This window comes from Zootoca vivipara, chromosome 2 (assembly GCF_965207765.1).
Source record: "Zootoca vivipara chromosome 2, rZooViv2.hap1.1, whole genome shotgun sequence".
In the NCBI taxonomy this organism is placed as follows: domain Eukaryota; kingdom Metazoa; phylum Chordata; class Lepidosauria; order Squamata; family Lacertidae; genus Zootoca; species Zootoca vivipara.
In genome coordinates, this window is record NC_142584.1 from 440,901 (window position 1) to 463,576 (window position 22,676).

Consider the following 22,676-nt stretch of genomic DNA (forward strand, 5'->3'; position numbering starts at 1 on the left):
AAGACTCAAATTATAGACTTTAAGAAAGCCGACTTCAGAAAACTTCGGGAAACACTGGGTGAGATCCCATGGACAGAAATACTAAAAGGGAAGGGAGTTCATGATGGTTGGGAGTTTGTTAAAAGGGAAATATTAAAAGCACAACTTCAGGCAATACCAATGAGACGGAAACATGGAAGGTGCCTAAAGAAGCCCTGGTGGCTATCTACAGAACTTTTAACTGAGTTAAGATTTAAAAGGGATATGTACAAAAAATGGAAAAAGGAGGCAAAAGGAAGAACAAGGAAACAGTGGGGTCACTTAGAGGAGAAGATGGTGAAATGTGAACAGGGGACAGAGAAAGGGCAGAACTCCTCAATGCCTCCTTTGCCTCAGTCTTCTCCAAAAAAGAAAACAATGCTCGATCTGAAGAATATGGAGCAGATGATTCAGCAGGAGAAACACAGCCCAGAATAAGTAAGGAGGTAGTACAAGAATACTTGGCTAGTTTAGAAGTATTCAAGTCCCCAGGGCCAGATGAACTACAAGAGTATTAAAAGAACTGGCAGAGGTGATTTCAGAACCACTGGCAATAATCTTTGAAAATTCCTGGAGAACAGGCGAAGTCCCAGCAGACTGGAGGAGGGCAAATGTTGTCCCTATTTTCAAAAAGGGGAAAAGAGAGGACCCAAACAATTACCGCCCAGTCAGCCTGACATCAATACCAGGAAAGATTCTAGAGCAGATCATTAAGCAAACAGTCTGTGAGCACCTAGAATGGAACGCTGTAATGAATTACCAACAGTGGACGATTGGCAAATGAAGATGATGGAGTACATGGAAATGGCTGAGATGACCGGAAGAATCCGCGACCGGGGAAAAGAAGCGACAGAAGAAGAGTGGAAAGACTTTAAAATCTATTTGAAAAAATATGCAAAAATTGTATACCAAGAATAGATTTAGAATTGTATAGAAGCTGAGGATTTAAAATCTATGTGAAGTACACAGAAAGGATAGATTTGAAATTTAAAGATATTTATATAAAAATGCATTAGAAATTGCTAAAAGATAAAAATGAAATGAAGAGCAGATAGAGGGAACTCGAGGAGGTCCCTATATACAATGTTAAAGAAATTTGGATTTGGATTTAGATGTTTGTCTTTTTTTATTTATTTTATTGTTATGTTATTGTTCTTTAATGTGTTTTATTGCCTTTTAAGTTGTTGTTGATCTTTTGTTTTTCTCTTTTGTGTTTATAAAATCAAAAATCATTATAAAAATATATATAGAATGGAACGCTGTGATCACTAAAAGTCAGCATGGGTTTCTGAAAAATAGGTTCATGTCAGACTACTCTGATCTCATTTTTTTGACAGAATTACAAGCCTGGTAGATGAAGGGAACGCTGTGGATATAGCCTATCTTGATTTCAGCAAGGCCTTTGACAAGGTGCCCCATGATATTCTTGTAAAGAAGCTGGTAAAATGCAGGCTAGACAATGCTACCATCCAGTGGATTTGTAACTGGCTGGCTGACCGAACCCAAAGGGTGCTCATCAATGGCTCCTCCTCATCCTGCAGAGTAGTGACTAGTGGGGTGCCACAGGGTTCTGTCTTGGGCCCAGTCTTATTCAACATATTATCAATGACTTGTATGATGGGCTTGAGGGCATCCTGAGCAAGTTTGCAGATGACACCAAATTGGGAGGAGTGGCTAATACCCCAGAGGACAGGATTACACTTCAAAATGACCTTAACAGATTAGACAACTGGGCCAAAGCAAACCAGATGAATTTTAACAAGGAGAAATGTAAAGTACTATACTTGGGCAAAAGAAAAAAGAAAAAAAAGGCACAAATACAGGATGGGAGACACCTGGCTTGAGAGCAGTACATGTGAAAAGGATCTAGGAGTCTTGGTAGACCACAAACTTGACATGAGTCAACAGTGTGATGCAGCAGCTAAAAACGCCAATGCAATTCTGAGCTGCATCAATAGGAGTATAGCATCTAGATCTAGGGAAGTAATAGTACCACTGTATTCTGCTCTTCATGGATCAATGCCTTGTCGTGGCGAAGGGGCTTGAATAACTCAGAGAAGCTATGAGCTATGCCATGCAGGGCCACCCAAGATGAACAGGTCATAGTGGAGAGTTTTGACTAAACGTGATCCACCTGGAGAAGGAACTGGCAAGCCACTCCAGTATCCCTGCCAAGAATACTCCATGGACAAAGACAACAGGCATATAAAAGTTATGACGCTGGAAGATGAGCCCCTTAGGTCGGAAGGCGTCCAACATGCTACTGAGGAAGAGCGGAGGACAAGTACAAGTGGATTCAGAGCTGATGAAGCGGCTGGGCCAAAGCCGAAAGGTCGCTCAGCTGCGGATATGCCTGGAAGCGAAAGGAAAGTCCGATGCTGTAAAAAAAATATTGCATAGGAACCTGGAATGTAAGAACCATGGATAATGGTAAGCTGGATGTGGTCAAAAATGAGATGGCAAGGATAAATATTGACATCCTGGGCATCAGTGAACTAAAATGGAAGGGAATGGGCGAATTCAGTTCGGATGACTATCATATCTACTCCTGGGAGGCATTTTTGCTTTTAAGTAGGAACATTCAACATGCAGTAATCACCTGCAGTCGAAAACTGTACATGGGCAGAATTGATCTGCCATTTGTCTAGCATTTGCAGTTATAGGACTCTTCCCTCCCTTGTTCATTTCCCCAGTCTGGGGCTTGTTTCTCACCATGGTCATAGGCTTGCATTAAATCTTTGCCTTCACAGTCCTCAGAGGAAGACACGGTGCCTGTGGATGGAGCTTTCAGCAACTTCTTGTGGCCTAGACATGAATGAAGAACAGATTAAAAACAGAAAAGGAAGCCACTTAATTAGCCAGAAACCAGTTAAATTCAAAGTCATACAGAATTCTGCTTAGGATGTTTCTTCTGTGAAAAAGGAAATTCCTTCTGTGAAAAAGAAAGAGTGCTCTACAGTTTTAGGAACTGGGTTCAGTTTAACCTGTAGACAGCCTTGTTGAAAATTTAGACAATCTTTGTTTCACTGCAATATTAACAATTTGAAGTGTTTTTTCTCCTAATGCTCCAGCTCCTTATCTCAAGGTAAATATAGGGATGCTCACGGCAACTGGTTCTCAAACTGGAAAAGTTACTTGGTGGAATTCAGCATTGTGTTATTACAGATGTTCCATCTGTACAAACATCCCTCTTCTGTTCTGGGGTTCTCCTGCTCCCCCATTGAATTGTTGGGGGGCACATGGAGTGCGGAGGGAAAGCCCTTGTACATCCCGCCCAACGAAAATGCCCATCCATTACAGCCTGGGGGTGTTCCTGGGTCCAGGCTTTCTCCTGGATACAGCCAGGAGAGCTTTCTTATCAGCTTCAATATATTTCTTAGAGAGAAAGAGTGATGTTGACACTACCAAACATACCCTGGAAAACTCTCAATGGGACCACTGCAATGCATTGTATGTAGGGCTACCCTTGAAGAAAGTTCAGAAACTTTTATTGGTCCAGATTTGTTTATTTACATTAAAGTTTATACATGGATTTCCCTCTCCATACTAAAGAAGCCCAAAGCCACTAACATCAATTAAAGCAAATTTAGAGAAGTGTGGACTTCCAGTCTACCGCCAACGCTGATTGGCGAGGAATCCTCGAGCTCCAAGGTTCCTGGCCCTGTGAGGGAGGGGGAGAGCCGCGAGAGCAACACGGCCCCCCAGAAGAACCCCAGATTGACCTTTCTGGGGGCATGAGAGCTCAGCTGCGCCCAAAGGTGACTCCTCTGCTCTTTGAGAGCTCCGAGTCAGAGCGGAGTTGCAGTCGCGGGCGCCATTTTCGAGTAAATCGCTACCTTCACAGAGTGAAGCCGCCCAGAGTGGCTGGGGAGCCGCCCAGAGTGGCTGGGGAAACCCGGCCAGATGGGCGGGGTATAAATAATAAATTATTATTATTATTATTATTAAGCTCCGAGCCAGCAGCGGAGAGTGGTGGATTTTTCCCCCACACACACAAAAAATCAGAATACATTGGACACTGTGAGTAATACAAATAAATTTTTTTAAAAAAATTCAATTGAAAGAATTGGCCACGGGAGGAGATTGAAACAGGAAGTCGATCTCCCCCATTGAGAGAACGGTGATGCATTTAATTTGCCTGCAGCCAGAGAGTTTGACAGGACTTTGACAGCTTCCTAGGATTAGTTCTAAAACCTTCCCCCTGAGGCAGGGTAAAGGGGAGAAGGATTGATGACTTTAAAATCCCTGTAAAATTTCCAATTTGGACTGGGGGAAGCCCCCCTGGAACTGGAGCCGGGTCCCTGGAGAGATCAGCCAGCCGCCATTATGACATCATATAAGGAAGGAATCTGTTTACCTCTTTGAGGCTGAGAACTGCTAATCTTGAAAAGAAAGCTGCGTATAAGAAGTTTGATAATGTTCTTTTCAGAAATGGACACAAGATTTTTAAAAATATGAACAAGAATTAAAAAAGAGAGTTGAGAATCAGATTGGACGTAAACTTTGTTTTTGAGGTTTGGAAATATGAACTGCGCCATTTCCTGATCTGCTATCTCTGCAGCTCTCACAGAAAGTGAGACAAACAGGATGCCAGTAGACACAATACCAGATGGCTCTATAGACTCTGTAGATTATCAAAAAACTCCTGGAACTGATTTTGGAGATGAGAGATGAACTGCGGCAGAGCAATATAGAGATTCGTAAAATAAGGCAATCAAAGGAAGAGGAGCAAGCACCATCCAGGGGCATTGTAAATGACTTGGCAAAAGAGGACAATATAACTGAACGTCCTGGACAATATAACTGAATGTAAAAAAGAGGAGGAAGATGTATGGAATACTGTTCACCCAGTGGGAGAGGGAGAACAAGATTTGTGTTTGATTCAAGGAGTCCTCAAAGAAGAACCAGCATGGAATAATGTTCTCCCAGTGAGAGAGGGAGGGCAGGATCCATGCTGGAGCCTGAGCTTAACTGGGGGGGGAAATGGTGATAGGGATGGGAAGTGGAAACATAGCTGGATGGTACTGTGCTACAGTTAGAAAATTGGGGGGTCAGCAGGGGACAAAGAAAGGAGAGTGGTGGAAAGGTGGCGAAAGAGTGGGAATTGGGTGAGGAGAAACAATGGGTTATTTTCTGACTAAGATGGTCCAAAACTGGAACGTTTTATGGAGCTGGTTGATACATCTCGGAGATCCGGAGTCCAGGGGAAGGGGGGTAGAATTAGACAAATGTGGTTAAAGGTATGATAGAAGAAATAACATTTGAATATAGGGGTAATTTGGGGGGTATATAGATTTGGATTAATTAATGAATTATAGGTTGAGGGTATTTGATGTTTTTTTGCGTAGATTGGAATTGGTTGGGAAATAATGGAAAAATTGTGCCAGAATGATTTAAGATGATAAAAGAAAACTGCTTAATTTAATTTAATAAATGGACCCACTGTGGGGGGAATCAAGGAAGTCCACAATGTTATTGTTAATGTAATGAATTGATATGTTTTTTCTTTTCTTTTCTTTTTTTGATTATGTTTTAATTTTGCTTTTTTGTTCTTCTTTATGTGTTAAAATTTTGAAAACTAATAAATATTATTTGGGGGGGGGGAAATAAAGCAACTTTAAGCAACTTAAGGAATGTTTTAAACAGAAAAGCACACTGTAGAACTTATGTAAGATGATGATGAAATGGACAAGTGGGAATTCCATGGATGAGATTTGCCTAAGGAGTCCTGCCAGAGGAAGCCCTGAGTCAGGGTCTCCACAGAGGGGCTTTCCCCTTCCTCCCCCCACCCCACCCCCAAAATTGGGTCCCAGCTGGGGTGTCAGGAAAAGCCCCAGAACAGTGCATGGAGGAGCAGAGATTGCTTTATCTGGCAAGCTGAAATGCTCACAGGCATGCATTGTTTGCCATAGCATGACTTTGAACTCCACCCCAAGTTTCTGGCATTGTCAAAGTTCAGAACACAGAATATATGCAATTCTGTATAGCCTTCAATTGTGGCGTGGGGTGGTATTCAACTAAGCTTTATTCGTAGTAGATTCACTGAAACTAACGGACATGACTAATCTGAGGCTATTATTTACTCTGAGTAAAATGCAGCTAAATACCACTCATGTTTTCCTGCCTGCTATTTTTACATATATTTTTATAGCTTAAGTTTCAAGGGTGGAGAGTGGGGGTGCTTAAAGCATTGCCCCCCCCCAAAAAACATAAAATGCATCACCCCCCCAAAAAAAGGACAAAGGAAATAAAATTTGGACCTACTAATTTATATGTATAGACGCAAATTTAGAAATAATTGCTATAATATAAATAGAAAGAGAAATTCCTATTGCTGTCCCAGATTGTTACAAATGGAAGAATTTCGAATTTGATTAGTTTAAGTTGAGGAACGAGACAAGGTTGCCTTTTTTCTCCGTTACTATTTAATCTCTGCCTGGAACCATTAACAAGAGCAATAATTCAGGATGAGCAAGCATAGCAAGGGTGTAAAGCACAACAACGATAATTACAACATTGTTTGTGGACGAGATCCTTTTATTTATTACAAAACCAGAAGATACAATTCCAAAAATTATGGAGAAAATAAAAACCTTTGGGAGAATATCGGGATATTCCATAAATTGGACAAAATCAGAGATTTTATCAATAGGGCCAAGGGCTACATTGTATAGGTACAGGGTAAAGGGGCCCCTGACCATCAGGTCCAGTCGTGTCCGACTCTGGGGTTGTGGCGCTCATCTCGCTCTATAGGCGAGGGGGCCAGTGTTTGTCCGCAGACAGCTTCCGGGTCATGTGGCCATCATGACAAAGCTGCTTCTGGCGAACCAGAGCAGCGCACGGAAACGCCGTTTACCTTCCCGCCGGAGCGGTCCCTATTTATCTACTTGCACTTTGATGTGCTTTCGAACTGCTAGGTGGGCAGGAGCTGGGACCAAGCAACGAGAGCTCACCCCGTTGCAGGGATGTGAACTGCCAGCCTTCTGATCAGCAAGCCCTAGACTCTGTGGTTTAACCCATAGCGCCACCTGGGTCCCTCCATTGTATATTCATTGTTTAGAAACAATCAATTTAGGATGTGCAAAGACTTTATTAAATACTTGGGTATAATGGTTTCATCAGATAAATTGTAAAATTAAATTTGAATCAAATTATAAATGAGATTTCTTTCGATATTGAAAGGTGGGGAGCTCTAAACCTATTCCTTTGGGGAAAGGTTAATGTTCTCAAAATGAAAGTTGTTCCAAAGCTTTTATACATTCTTAGAGGATTACCAGTATATATTCCCAAATTATACTTCCAAAAAATAAATCAACTATTTAGATCGTGCCTGTGGGGCACAAAGCCACCAAAAATATCACTACATAAAATGCAACTTCCAACTAAGGAAGGTGGATTTGGGCTCCCAAATCTGGAATTAAATCACCAGGCTTACCTGCTGAGTAAGACTAATTATTGGAGAGCTAGCAGAAATCCCAATTGGGCTACTCTCGAATATAGTTTCTTTGAACCTCTTGTAGGGTGGACTAAATTCGGCTCCAATTTTATGAAATATCCTATTATCCTGGAGACTATTAAAACACCTATAAAATTTGGGTGAATAAAAATAAAAATAATAAGGACAACCCCTATCTGCATGAGAAATTAACAATATAGTAGGCCAACCCAAAATTAAAAATTGGAAATCAATATACATTGAACAATGGGATAAATTGTGGGGACAGGATATAAAATTCACAGCCGCCAATAACATAAAAGAAATTGTCTTTAAAATATTTTATAGATGGTACTTAACGCCAGTGAAATTGGCCAAGATTTATAAAATCAAATCAAATCTGTGCTGGAGATGCAACAAAGAGCCGGAAACTTTCATACATGTATGGTGGAAATGCGAGGGGATTGTTAAATTCTGGAACATGAAAAAAATGATGAAAAAATCAATTCCAAAAAAACCAGGTATGTATTTATTAGGTCTATTAAATGAGGAAATTCCAAAAGAAAATAAAAAAGTATTCCTGTATGCAAGCACAGCAGCGAGAATATTAATAGCAGCTAATTGGAAAACGGTTAAAATACCATCTAGAGAAGAATGGATTAATAAATTGAGTGAATATCTTTTAATGGAAAGATTAACAGCAGCAGTAAGGAACCAGTACAAGCAAAAATTAAGAAGTGAGTGGAAAAGTTATGATGATTACATGAAAAAGCATTGTTTGAAAGAGGATATGCTAATATGCGTTGAGTAGGAGATATGAAGAGAAATATAAAATAAACAGAGTTTGAGTTAGTAGTATTGGTATTATTATAGAGTTGAATAGAAAATAAATGCACGAGTGAATATCAAAGTGGAAATGGAAGTCAGGATGTAAGGCTACAGGGAAAGTGGGGGGGGGAGTAGAGGGGGGGAAAGGGTGGGAAAGGGTGGGAAGAGGGGGATGAAATGTTGTTTTGTTTTGATTATTCATTTATATGTTTTGTTCTGTTTTTGGCATTTTCAAAATTTTAAAAAGATCATTTAGGGGTTGCAAAGGAAGCACAAATTAAATTGTCATTCAGGTTTTTTTTAAGGCATATTTGAAATTCAAAGCCCACTTTTGAAAAACAATTAAACCTGGTCTTTTAAAGTGATTTTTTGCCCTTAATAGAAGAGGCACATTGCAAATAATAATAATAATAATAACCAAAATAATAATAATAACCAAGCATGCAGATTTATATGTGCTGAAAAACAAAGTTATGTGGGGAAAACCCGAAGACCTCGTGTTTTTACTATTTAGCAACATTTCATACTTTCCTCTCACCTGGGCTGGAGGCAGGTGAATCTAAGGACTGGCCCTCAGTACTCCCTCCCAGACTCTCAGTGTCACTGTAGGAGGACTTGCTGCCACCTGGATAAGAGATTGAAACAAAAGCTGTGTGCAACTCATATTTTCACTGTGATGTAGGCAATACGAGAGCACTCATGCATGCAGCTCATATGTATTTTAAGGTTTCATTACCCATTCAAACTGAACCTGTAAACATCCAATTCCCTTTGCTAATGAAATGGGGGCAGCACCATAACAGACAGGGCTAAATCACTGGGGAAATGTGAGGTCTTTACATAGTCAAAGAAATGGGGAGCAGGAAGACTCACCTGACTTAAAGGAAGCAGAGAACAGCTGCTGGACAGTTCACAGGTCAGAAGGCATGGTGAAAACTGACCACGTTGGCCAGTGCCTACACTACTCGGGGAAATTCAGTCTGACTTCTACTAGATTGAGGAAATTTCATTGCAGCAAGCTGCAGTATCTTATGGAGGAGGTGCTCTGTTGCGATTCAGTGGCGAATTTACCCTCTAGGGAGCTTCTCCAGAGTTAATCACCTTCTGTCTTTCATGCAACCTGGACAAGGATTCCACAGACACACAACTTTCCAGGACAGTATGAAGTTACTTTTTCAGCCAAATAATATAATATTAGCAATAATTTGCTAATATTGCGGCCCAATCGCCTTCTCAATCCAGCCCACGGACGGTCCGGGAATCAGCGTGTTTTTACATGGGTAGAATGTGTGCTTTTATTTAAAACACATCTCTGGGTTATTTGTGGGGCATAGGAATGCGTTCTTTTTTTCTTTTCAAAATATAGTCTGGCCCACCACATGGTCGGAGGGACGGTGGACCGGCCCACCGCTAAAAAAGGTTGCTGACCCCTGGGGTAGACATTAAAAATTAGAATGGTAAATAGAATCTTTATGAAGATAGGAAACAAAACAAAACAAAAAATAGAATGGCAAATTGTTGGGTGAGGGTAGACCAGGGGTAGACATTAGAAATTTCCAGCTGCTGATCCTTGTTCTGTCTCTACCTTGTTTCCACTAAGGTCTGAAAGGAGCACCCAAGAAACAGGGCTAAGAAGTGAGGACCCAGGAGACTGAAAAGGAAGTCTGTGGACTCCTGAAAGGACTAGTGAAGACCTGGGACAGGCAGCTGGTGGCCCACAAGCTGGACTCAAGAAGCATTTTTGTGGCCCTACCGACTCTCAGTCAAAGTATGCTTAAGACACTGATCTCTCAGTTTGACGTGCTAGGAAAATAAGATTTTCAAATGGTAACAAATAGAGATATCCTTCACTTTAAGAATACACCCCTCTCTCTCATTTTGTATGTTACGTGTGAAATCATATCTATATGTTCTGCTAAATCTGAACTTTTATGTCCTCCTTAATATCCAAGCTGTTACTGTTAGAAGGCGCCAGATTTATAAATGAAGTCTACCAATGCATGGAGAAGAGGGTTTCCCCTGATAATACAAAAGTTGCCCCCCCCCACCTCAAACTAGTGATCCCAAGGGAGAGAGCGTGGGGTTTGGGCAGCCCTGGGCTGTGGGTTGGGGCACAGCGGTGGTGCCGCCCTCTGAGCACTTGTGGTGCTGTGGATCCCTGGACAGAGTGAGGCCAGGGCATGCAGATGCACGGACAGGAGCCTTGAACTGGCTCTGCAGGAAGGCAGGCCCAACCTCTTCCAGTGTGGACAGGCTGGCCCCACCACACAGGCTGGTGCTGGGTTCTGGACTGGGTTGTCTTTCCTTGGCCCTTCTCTCCACTCCAGCCCTGTGAGAACCATTCACTGATCTAGCTGTGCCATAGCAAGAACTATAAAACTGAAGGACAATAAGGCAGAAAATTGACTTTAATGTAAACATACTTTGCTCACTGCTTGAGGAAGATGGCTTTCCAGAGGCATCTTCTGAGGGGCTGCTGAGGTCAGCTGCAGATGATGAGATACGAGTATCGTGTGAAGCATTCTTTCTTCTGGCATTAGTGGGGGGTGACCTGAGCAAGCAACGCATCTGTCATGCACTTCAGTTTTCTCAAAGGGTGCAAACATTTAATGTTACAGGTAGGTACTGGATTGTAGAGGGTTCTTAATTCTAAGACTCTTAGGTATAATGTCAGGTCACAATCACAAGACAGAGAAACCAATAGGAGAACACTTCAATCTCTCCACCATTCTCCAAGAAGCCAGACTATGTGCAGTAAGAAAAAAGATGGAAGATGTACTGGCAAACCATAGGCAGATTGCAAATGGAGGACAGCTTTTTGTGGACAATTCTAAGATATCCGTGAACAAGGCATGGTGATTTCATACTCAGTGCCTGGTGTGGACGCAGCTCTTGTCTCATAAGTTATTGTCCTGGGCCAGCAGCGTTCTGGGGGCGGGGGGGGGCGCTGTGTGGAGCCTCTCCGCTGCCTCCCCCTCAGCTGTAGGAAGAGGCGGTGGGCAGACGCAAGCCCCACACTGCTGTTTCAGGCAGCGCCGAGCCTGCAGGCTCTCAAGCCACCATGTCATTCCCAGGAGAGACGCGTGGCTTAAGCACGGTCTGGCGCCCAGTGCCAGTTGTGTTTTGTTACGTTTGTTGACTGAACTAAAAAGTTTCATGAGCCCAATTTTTTTTAAAAAAATGTTTTAACTAATATTTTTGTCATTTTGTCACCCCCCGATGACACCCGGGGTGGTCCGCACCCCCTGCACCCCCTTCCTCTGCCACTGCCCTGGGCTATGACCACCCTAAATGAAGACCACCCTAAATGAATCACTAACCATTACAAAAAGCTGGCTCTGGGTCATGCATCACCTTCAACAAATGAAATGGATTCGCCTACAGCCTATGCCTACTTTATCAAGCTGTCTTTGACATCACCATTTCCCAGACAGTGGACCATTGACATAGCTGCCAAGTCTCCCATTTTTTGCGGGAAACCCTTGTATTTAAACCATTTCCCGCTGGCAGCCCGGATTGGGGAAAATCCCATAAATCCCCTGGATTTCCTAGCTGCCAGGGAGGCTCCATTTTGGGTCCTGGTGCAGCCCAATTTTCGGTGCCCAGACATGGGTAGCGCAGCACTGGAAGTCGCTTCTACGCATGTCTGGGCATGTGTAGAAAGAACTTCCGCTGCCGCGCCGCTGCTGATCCTGCATTTTTCAGCAGGAGACTTGGCAGCTATGACCACTGGCCACCAGTGGGCCTCAGTCCACTTTCAGGTAGGTCTCCCTTTCAGCTCAGCGCCTCTTCACTTGGGGTTGGATGGGTGCCAGCACCAATGACTCGCCACAAACTGAGCAAAGGAGGGAGAGGAGAGAAGGAAGGAAAAGGCCAGAGGAAGGAGGGCTGAAGGAAATTAGAATAAGAGATAAAAGGTTAATTTTAAAAATAACAACAGCAACAATAACATGGGAATAAAAATGACATTTATAGGAGGAATAAGTGAACATATTAGAAGCAGGGAGAAGGGATGAAAAACACTAGTAGTTCATCAGAGATAAGAAGTGTGAAAGGAGAAGAAATCACAGAGGGGGCAGGGAAAACGTAAAAAAGAAAAACGTAAAAACAAAACAAAAAGACTTCTCCGCTTTAAACCCCTGTGACTGAGTTACCTTGCCTCCAGGGCCAATATCTGTACTTCGCTTGAGGAAAATTGAAGTATGAAACTCCTTGCCATGATAAAATTGCTGTGGCCAAGAATTTCTAAAAAGTGCTATCAGCAGAAAATGCTGTCAGCAATTGCCAGCTGATTATGCTGAACTCTGCCTCCATCTCCACCACTTTAGGATGGGCTCCCCCCCCCTCCCCGCACCACCAATTTATGAGGGGGGACAGCCAGAGCTTTCAGGCCTGCCTCTGGGGCAGAAAGTTTAAAAACTCTTGCTTGACATGTTTCAATTCACTCTGCTGGACTGACTTGCCTCAGGGTTCTGGGCTCTGGCTAGGGGCAACATGATTTTTAAAATGGCCTGGGGTGGCCTTTGCAAAGGAGAATCGGCTGAATCTGTTTTCCTCACAACATGTAGTTCTGCTCTCAGGCTCTGTGAAAGGTCAATAGCAAATCCATGTTGAAGCAACTTAATTTCTTTGCTTGGACATTTTATCTTATTTATCCCCTCTCCAGAGATGGCTGGGGGGGGGGAATAATGCAATAGATAAAGTAGGCTGTATTGTAGTAAGATTTTCCCCACAGTACTAACTATATGACATAGTATTGACCTTGTGCCAATAGTAAAGATTTGGCAGTCTTTCTCGTGCATCTTTGGCATATCCTAAACCTGTGGACATCTTTCTGCATCTTGTGCTCCCATGGATAGCTTTTTTTTTTAGCCCCAAAGGAATTCTGTTTTGTATACATGTGTAGGTGTGACATCCAAAGTCTGCAGCATTAGAGGAAACCAGAGTTGTGGGTCAGGCCTGAGGCAGGCCTTACGTTGCTTGAGGTGTGGAGGAGGAGTAAGAAATGTGCTTCCTTACCTCTGGCCTGAGGATATATACTCCTCAAATTTGTACACCTCCATCGGAAGTTCGTTTTTTTGCAGATTCTGAATGAACTCCAGGTACTTTGCCCCAATCCTGTAGGGCTTGCAGACCTCAGTCAAGTTCTGGTATCCTGCGGGGATTCGCTCTGCTTGGGCTTTCTGGAACATGAACATCCTCAAGGTGACCTTAGGGAAACAAAATATCACCATAAATGATTTTTTGTCAGAACAGGGGTTGCTCCTAAATTCTCCTAAACAGTTAATTGATTAATAACTATTTTAAAAAGAACCCTAAATCTAGATATTGCAGTTTTCATAAAAAGGAAATTTAAATGTAATGTAAAGTTAGCTGAAAACTGCAGTCCTGGAGAAGGACCAAAGGCACCTTTCTATTGGCTGCCACAATTATGGCACCACTTCTCCTGCTGATGAAGTTTATGGTTATTCCAGGCCGGTTTCACTCTTTTTTGCTTCTGAGCTCTGCTGTCAGCTGTTAGGGCTCAAAATCAGATTCTTACAACAAGCAAGATGAATGATATTAGAGGAAAGGAAGATGTGGGCTCTGTTCCTCAGCTCTGTGTTTGTCTCCTGCTTTTCCTGTTCACCTGCTTTTAACTTTGTTTTTCATCTGCTGAATCCACACGTGTCATTTACATTCCTCCTTTTCTCTCACCTCACTTCAGTCACTCAGTGGTGTTTTGAAGCTGCCAGGCTGCCATAGCTGTGCCTCCTCCCCACCAGCAAGCTTCTTCTGAGTCCCTGGTGTTGCTGGGAAGGCGTCGCTGTTTCCAGCGGCTGCTCTCCAACAGCCACAGGCATCCAAGGGCAGTGAGCCCTCCTGAAGACATGCACCCTCAGCAAGTGCCCATGGCACCAGTCCTGGATTCTGGCCCCATGTATGATGACGGTTGTCACACACACACACACACACATGAATAGGCCAACAAGTGGAAGGAGGTTGAATCCATCCACCATCTCCATCTCCATATCCCCACAACTCCTAGGCAGCCCAACTTCTGCCCACATCTCTTTTGAATGCCCAGCCAAGAAGCCTTTCCCCTTGCAACTCAGGAGATGGTCCAGACACCATACAGCACAGCTTCCATGGTCTCTCTTTCTACTTCAATCTAATTCTTTCCCTGGGTGCTGTTCCCTGTCTTCTGTTCTCCACCACCACTTCTCCCCAGCGAGTCCCCAAAGTCCTCCCCTCTAAACTCTTCCTCATCTTTAGGGCTTGGCTGTGGCAACTAGCAAAAGAAGACTAAAGGAGACTGAAACCCAAATGCTTGAGGCGTGACAGAAGATGGCCAAACATGCCATCGCTCCGACTATCAAGGGCTAATTAGAGGCTGTTATGGGAGTTGTCAGGAGATTGTTGCGGCTACTCTCGAGTAAAGACACTACAGTCCGCACTGTCTTTAAGAGTTTTATTGTGCATACTATTTACAGTGCAGAGATAACAGAGAACATGATCGCCTTGTCCAATTCAGAACACAGCAATGGCTGCCGTCTGCTTTTCGGCCAGCATAAAAGCCTGGGCACCCCAAAAGGCCGCTCCTTAACCCTGAGTGTGGGCGCGCGCCTAAATTTGGGCGCTGGAAGGAGAGGTTTCCCCTCTTGCTTGCTGACATTCCTCATCCGCTGACCCTCGACCAGAGCAGTGCGAGGGCTCTGACACGACTCTGAGCCCTTCCTGCACACTCTGTTCTCCATGGCGTTGCCAGGGCTCAAACACATCCCTGAGCCCTCTCTCCAAACCACTCCATTCCTCATTCCCTCCTCCTGACCCGCTGCTTGTGCTGTTGCTGGGTGAAGTGCGGGTCAGGATGATGGGGGGAGGCTCCCTGTAGGGAGTCCCCCTGACAGGAGTAAAGCAGCCTCCCAAATTCTTCCCGGAGGAGGGAAGATGTAGTCTCATCTGCAGGTGTCCACTCAACCCAGTTCCAAATTCAGAAGGAAGGAGGGGCTGGGGGGCACTGGATGGAAAGCACCCGAGATGGCCACTCTCCTGGATGCTATCCCCACAGCGCATCAAGTTCCATTACTTAAGATGAATAATTAGTTTTAAGTTTTGGACATGCTTTGGACGAGGAGGGAGGATTTAATCTGCTAAACAGCCCAGCCACTGAGGAAGACAGTTGAGGAAAGATTATTGGAACATCAAAGACAGACTGGTATGTGAACGGAACCAATGGTGGGGTGAGACTATTATTATTATTATTATTATTATTATTACCGTGCCTTAATATCTACCTAACAAAACCCCATCAGAAGATCCTTTTTAATATCTATAGCAAGTGAGAAGGGAAAGTTGGAATTTTTGACATCCATTAAAATATTATGGCTTTAAAAGTATATACTGTGTGGAAATGAAAATACAACATAAGACTTTGATTTGCGCCTCGCTTGGAATTAGGATCAAAGACTTCTCTATTTCGCTAACAACAGACAGATACAGATCTCTCTTAATTGCTGGACTTGGGATAAAAACTGAAATCATATCTTATTAACAATGACGCAGCTGAAATTGGAAATTCGCCATCTTGGAAACCAACCGAGTTGCAAAAGTACAAGTTAGGGAGGGCCCTTAATATGCTTTAATATTTGTACCTCCAGTCTAATGTGATAAATCCCCCCTGGAAAAACTATATTGATGCAACAGGTTTGGAAAATTAGTGAGCGGACGCCTAGATTCATCGGTGCGAAGATGGCGTTAGATGGCAGGAGCGTCTGCTTGTTGTGAAAAGACCTTTGGAATGATTTGGCAGAATACCAGCGTGTGATGAGATACTGTGAACTATATAAAATCCACACAGAAGCATATTATTGTTTGTCTTAACTCGCTTGTGGGGGAAAACTCAGAGGCTGTGAATTAAGAAGGATGACAACAGAAAGAGAAAGAGAAATAAGAACTATGGGAAGATATGAAATTCAGTTTGATTATGATTACGATGTTGATTAGAGCCCTCCAAAGTTTCAAAGCCAGGTGGATTTCGCCTTTAGAGGCTAAAGTAAATAAAAAGTTAAATATGGAGACCAGGTGGCTGACGTACAAGGAATTATTGTTGGAAGAGAAAGAGCAATTTAGGTTAAAAACATATGAACAGTTGAAGGGTCATTTGAATGATTGGTTGCAGTACCATCAAATAAATGAAATGTATAAGTTGGATAAAAAATGGTTTTCAAATTGAAAAGTCAAAATTGGAAACAGAATTATTAGAACCAAAAATTAAGAACCTTTCAAGGATGTATAATTTGTTGTTGGAGTGGCATACTAAAGATGAACAGACAAAATCGGTTATGATTGAGTGGGCAAAAGATGTAGGACATAATATAATGATAGAAGATTGGGAAAGGTTGTGGAAGAAGAATATGAAGCTTACTGCTTGTAATGTGTTAAAAGAGAACATGATGAAGATGATGTACAGATGGTATCTTACACCAGTAAAGCTGGCTAAGATTTACCATAAACAAGACAACAAATGTTGGAAATGTAAGAAAGTGGAAGGAACCTTTTACCATATGTGGTGGACATGTCCCCAAGTAAAGAGCTTCTGGGATAAGATTTATAATGAGCTGAAGAAAGTGTTTAAAATCACGTTTATTAAGAAACCAGAAGCTTTTTTATTTGGAATAACAAGAGAGGAAATACCTAAGAAAGTCATTACTTTTTTTCTGTATGCCACAACAGCAGCTAGAATTGTATTAGCAAGGAACTGAAGATATACCTACGGTGGACGACTGGCAGATGAAGCTGAGAGAATTCATGGAACTGTCCGAGCTGACTGGGAGACTCCGGGACCAGGGAGAAGAATCAGTGGAAGAAGATTGGAAGAAATTTAAAGTTTATTTAGAGAAGAATTATAAGATTAGTAATATCTAATAAAGGATTTGGAAGTAAAAGGAGGTTGCAGAAGTAAGATAGATAAATGTATTATGTGTTAAGATTTAGTTATATGATATGATGTTAATATGCTCTTAAGATTAAAATTATATTGAGAATTTGGAAATTATCGATTGAGAAGGGATTAAGAGTATTATTTAAATTAGATAATTATGAAAAAGATTGGTATTGAGAGATAGAAAGTGCTAAGTAAGTGATTGGAGGGACCCAGGTGGCGCTGTGGGTTAAACCACTGAGCCTAGGGCTTGCTGATCAGAAGGTCGGCGGTTCAAATCCCTGCAACGGGGTGAGCTCCCATTGCTCAGTCCCAGCTCCTGCCCACCTAGCAGTTCAAAAGCACATCAAAGTGCAAGTAGATAAATAGGGACCGCTCTGGCGGGAAGGTAAATGGCATTTCCATGTGCTGCTCTGGTTCGCCAGAAGCGGACAAACGCCGGCTCCCTCGGCCTATAGAGCGAGATGAGCGCCGCAACCCCAGAGTCGGACACGACCGGACCTGATGGTCAGGGGCCCCTTTACCTTTAAGTAAGTGATATATAGAAACGTAGATGGGAGGGAAAGGAGGAAGTCGATAAAGATATGGAATATAAGATTGAGTGAAAATTTAATTGTTTTTGTAGTTGTGTATTGTTATGTATTATGTTTTTTATTTTTTGTATATTGTATGTTATCTGTTTTTTATGTTTTGTTATTATAAAAAATCAATAAATATATTATTATTATTATTTAAAAAACAGATGCACTGTATGTTATCCCAGATTATTGTCTCAAGTCACTATAAAGTCAGCCAACAAACATCTCCCACTTCCCTCAAAAAAGGGAGGAACTCTCATTTTTCTGTGCTGCATCATATTAACAAACACCATCTTGTTTCTTCTTTTATCTTTATCTCCCCCCCTTTTATCTTTATCGTCAAGTCTTTCAAGTCTAAGTAAAGCTGTGCAATTGAATACTCAATTATAAATAGGAGTCAATCTGTACTTTTCAAAAAAAATTAGGTTTCTTAATGAGGCTTGGCGTAGAAAAACAATTGTAGGCATTGAGAAGAAAAAAAGAATGTACCAATCACCTCCGTAATCATACCTGCCAAGTTCCTGTCCGAGAAATAAGGGATTGGACCGGAAGTAGCAGACCGGAAGTAGCGCTGCTGCCATTTTGGATATATAGGTGCTGCTCTGGCAGGAAGGTAAACGGCGTTTCCGTGTGCTGCTCTGGTCCGCCAGAAGCGGCTTAGTCATGCTGGCCACATGACTTGGAAGCTGTCTGCGGACAAATGCCAGCTCCCTCGGCTTATAGAGCGACTGGACCTAACAGTCAGAGGTATCTTTACCTTTACCTTTACCTCTGGTTAAGAACTTAATTCGTTCCAGAGGTCTGTTCTTAACCTGGAACTATTCTTAACCTGAGGTACCACTTTAGCTAAAGGGGCCTCCGGCTGCTGCCAGAGCACAATTTCTGTTCTCATCCTGAAGCAAAGTTCTTACCCCGAGGTACTACTTCCGGGTTAGAGGAGTCTGTAACCTGAAGCATTTGTAACCCAAAGCATTTGTAACCCGAGGGACCACTGTATTGTGTTTTAACTGCTGTGACCTGCCCTGGGACCTTAGGCCGAAGGATAGGGTAATAGTAATAGTAATAGTAATAATGTAAGATCAGCCTGCTGGATCAGGCCAATGGTCCATCTTATTCAGCGTCTGTGATCCCCAGCAACAGGCCTTCTGAGGCAGACGACTTCTGACAGGGGAGGAGGAACATTGTCAGTGTGGCTGGTAACCATTGAAGCCTTGCCATCCATGAATTTGTCTAATCCTCTTTTAAAGTCATCCAAGTTGGTGGCCAACACTCCCTCCTGTGGGGGGGGGGGACAAAAGAAAGTCCTTGTTCATGCGGAGGGAGTTCCATAGTTTAACTCTGTGCTGTGTGAACAAGGACTTTCTTTTGTCTGTCCTGAATCATCCAATATTCAGTTTCATTAGCTGTTGATGAGTTCTAGTGTTATGAGAGAGGGAGAAAAACTTTTCTCTCTCCACTTTCTCTATCCCATGTGTCAGAGAGAGGATTGGCAGGAAGCAGACCGCTCTCCCGACACGCACATACTGGCAAGACGGGACAGAGAGCATCAAGGCAGGAAGGAGGTTCCAGGGCTCTAGCAGGATCCTGGAGCCGCAACTGCAGTTGGGAAGCAGAGAAGAAGGGGCTGAGCCAGCTTCAACAGAGGGTGGCAAGGAGGGGAAAGGAATCAACGGCGCCTAAGGAGAAAGGTTTGACACAATGGGGATCCGTAGCGCTGGTAGGAGGGGCGTTTTGGGGACCAGTCTTAAAGGCTGGGTCAGAGCCCGCCAGACGCCATTGCGGGCTTCTGCCCCATGCAGAGCAGACATGATTTGAGACATCTCAGCACTGTATATAGAATGCACAATAAAAATCCAGACGATGTGTGGAGCGCTTACTTGGGAGTAGCCAACACCCATCTGTGACACCATGCATAATTTTATAAACTTCTGTCATGTCATCTCTTACTTGTCTTTTCTCTGAGTCAAAAAGGCTCAACTGCCACAACCTTTTCACAAAGGGGAGTTGCTCCCTCCCCTTGATAATTTTTATTGCCCCTTTCTGAGCTTCTTCCAACTCGACAGAGCAGAACTGTACACAGCATTCCAAATGCAGTTGCACCATAGATTTACGTTAAGTAGTGGACAGCAAGACAAGCAGCATAGTATTTAACGGAAACTGAACTGCAGCAGAATGGAAACAGTTCTGACAAATGGAAATCGCTGCCTTCTTATATTCCTAGACCTTCCTGTGCTCAAGTTTCCTGCCTCCCTTAAATGGTAGGTAATTAATTATGTTTGGGGTGAGGCCTCCTTAAGTCACTTCTGTCTTTGCACCTGGAGAAGAGTAGGAAAGGGCCAGGGATATTCCCTCAGCACAGATCACGACTTACCCGCCTCAGCACCTCATCTCCTTGGTACACAAGTTTGCGGATGTGGGAGACGATTCTCTCCCTTACTTTCTCCAGTTCTTGCCGGTGGATGTTAGCATCATAGACGCAGCTTCGATAGACAACTTCCAGTTCCTGTACCTGTGGGCAGTGAAATATAAACTGAGGGAAGGAATGGAAAGCGCTGACTTGGAGATGCAAGAAGGGGGTACTTACACATTTCTGAGGGTACCTGAGGAAGTGCCCTATGTGGATACCTCCACCACAAGAGCCAAATCACGCACCCAAAATAAATTTTGTAAAATTTACTTTAAAACTAAGCTGAAATCATACATGCAGTTTTAGTTTGAGGTTCATTGTCACATAGAAAAAGGACCCCATTTGTGGCAGCCTTCCTCTGATCCCTTTGTTAATTTCCTTTGGAGTTTCAAAGTCACTGGGCAAACCCCACATTTCCTTCAACATTAGAGAGGCTCTTGAGAGAGGTTAGTCAGGGAGGTAGTTGATAACAGTTTGAAGAGAGCAGCCAGAAAATAAGTTTTTGGTTACACACAAGCTGAAATCCTCAAGCAAAATTATTATTATTATTATTATTATTATTATTATTATTATTATTATTAATTTTAGTTACAGGTAGGTTGCCGTGTTGGTCTGACATAGTCAAAACAAAATAAAAAAAATCCTTCCAGCAGCACCTTAGAGACCAACTAAGTTTGTCATTGGTATGATACACTCTTCAGAGTGTATCTGAAGAAGTGTGCATGCACACGAAAACTCATACCAATAACAAACTTACCGTAGTTGGTCTCTATGGTGCTGCTGGAAGGAATTTTTTTATTAATAATAATTTTGTTATTTGTACACTGCCCATCTGAATTGTGCTTGGAAACTCCTCTTCAGAGGAAAGGAAAAACAAAATTATTCTGGACTGAAACTGCATTTCTTATTGTGAGAGGGACCTGTATATCTTCTGAGTTGACTTTTCCATTGAAATGTGTTACCTAGTGAATAATATAAAGTCTGCACATGTAAATAGCCACCCAAAGTGGCTGGGGAAACCCAGTCAGATGGACAGGGTATAAATAATTTGTTGTTGTTGTTGTTGTTGTTGTTGTTGTTGTTGTTGTTGTTGTTGTTGTACTGGGAGCCCATCTAGATCCTTTAGGACCTGTGTTATATGGTCCTGGTAGCTGCTCCCAGTCACCATTCTAGCTGCCACATTCTGGATTAGTTGTAGTTTTCAAATCACCTTCAAAGGTAGAGCGCATTGCAGTAGTCCAAGCAGGAGATAACTAGAGCATGCAATACTCTGGTGAGACAGTCTGCGGGCAGGTAGGGTCTCAGCCTGCGTACCAGATGGAGCTGATAGACAGCTGCCCTGGACACAGAATTGACCTGCGCCTCCATGGACAGCACTTAGTAAAAGAATACAATAAAATACTGGCGTATTCTGAAGGGCCTTCTAGGCTTTGAGAACAAAACTCTTTATTACGGTCATAGGCGTAGGGGAGAGTACAATCATGTCAGCAGCCCTGAGCCTGGTTTTGACTATAAAACATTTTGGAGGTCTAAAGTTATTAAAACAGAAGGTATATGTAAAAGACTATAAAAATCCAAAAGAACCTAAAAGAAGGGTTAGGAGCATTAAATGAATAAGGACAACCATAAGAGTTTAGTAAATAAAAGGCTATGACTACAAACATACCAAAGATGATAGAGATTTTAACCAACTAATACATGATTTATAACCCACCCTGTCTTACCAGGGGTTCCCAGACCAATAGGCCATCATCCTTTCTGTGTGAATTGCTTTGCTGTCATTTGGTCTCCCAAGCAGGCATCCTCCACACCCACAAAAACGTGTCATTGGCTCTGTTTCCCAACTCACCTGTGGCATCTGAGTCTTTGCCACACATTTACAGGCTCTTCGCTGGGAGGATCTGAATTCAAAAATCCAAGGTCTGAACTAGACCCCAGATTGCAAATGACCAACTGCCTAGGCTTTAGGATCTCAGACCGATACCTTGGACTGCAGCTCATCACGACATCGCCGCCGTTTCTCCAGTTGCTTGGTGCCGCTGCCTGCAGTGTTCTGCCATTCTTCTTCTGCTCTGGCACTTAGCACTTTGGCTTTCTCCAAATCCTCGCAGCGCTGGAGGTAGTGGAGCCGCGACTTCTGCATCGAGGACCTGGAATCATTCTGCAATTGAAGGAGGAGTTACAAGGGCATGTCTGACCAGCTGTGGCTCTGGGTCATTTTTTCATTTAGAAGCTCAGACCTGCATTAGGGGGCATCTAGGCAGCTTTTCTTTCCTTCCTGATTAAAGTGCCAAATCCAAATTGCAATGCTTTCACAATATTCTTCTACATTATTCGACTTCCCCACACACCCCTCCATGGGTTCCTTTTTACTCTTAGTTGTGCTACATATCTTTCTATCCCTTTTAAATGATTTAGCTGCTGTTCATATATCTATTCCTACTTGGATATTTATGTAACTGTTATAATTCTTTAAATATTCTCCAA

General features: G+C 42.8%; 1 protein-coding gene across 8 annotated transcripts in view; it reads right to left on the reverse strand.

Annotated features, from left to right (window-relative positions):
• Window positions 1-22,676, reverse strand: part of GMIP (GEM interacting protein) — a 93,002-nt gene that overhangs the window by 15,610 nt on the left and 54,716 nt on the right. For all 8 annotated transcript variants that reach the window (XM_088662763.1, XM_035101744.3, XM_035101737.3 and 5 more), the window contains 6 exons: window positions 22,174-22,350; window positions 20,154-20,291; window positions 13,301-13,491; window positions 10,705-10,832; window positions 8,820-8,906; window positions 2,731-2,823 (listed from right to left, as the gene is read on the reverse strand). In XM_088662763.1, coding sequence (XP_088518889.1) covers window positions 2,731-2,823; window positions 8,820-8,906; window positions 10,705-10,832; window positions 13,301-13,491; window positions 20,154-20,291; window positions 22,174-22,350 — 814 coding nt within the window. The remainder of the gene's footprint in view (window positions 1-2,730; window positions 2,824-8,819; window positions 8,907-10,704; window positions 10,833-13,300; window positions 13,492-20,153; window positions 20,292-22,173; window positions 22,351-22,676) is intronic.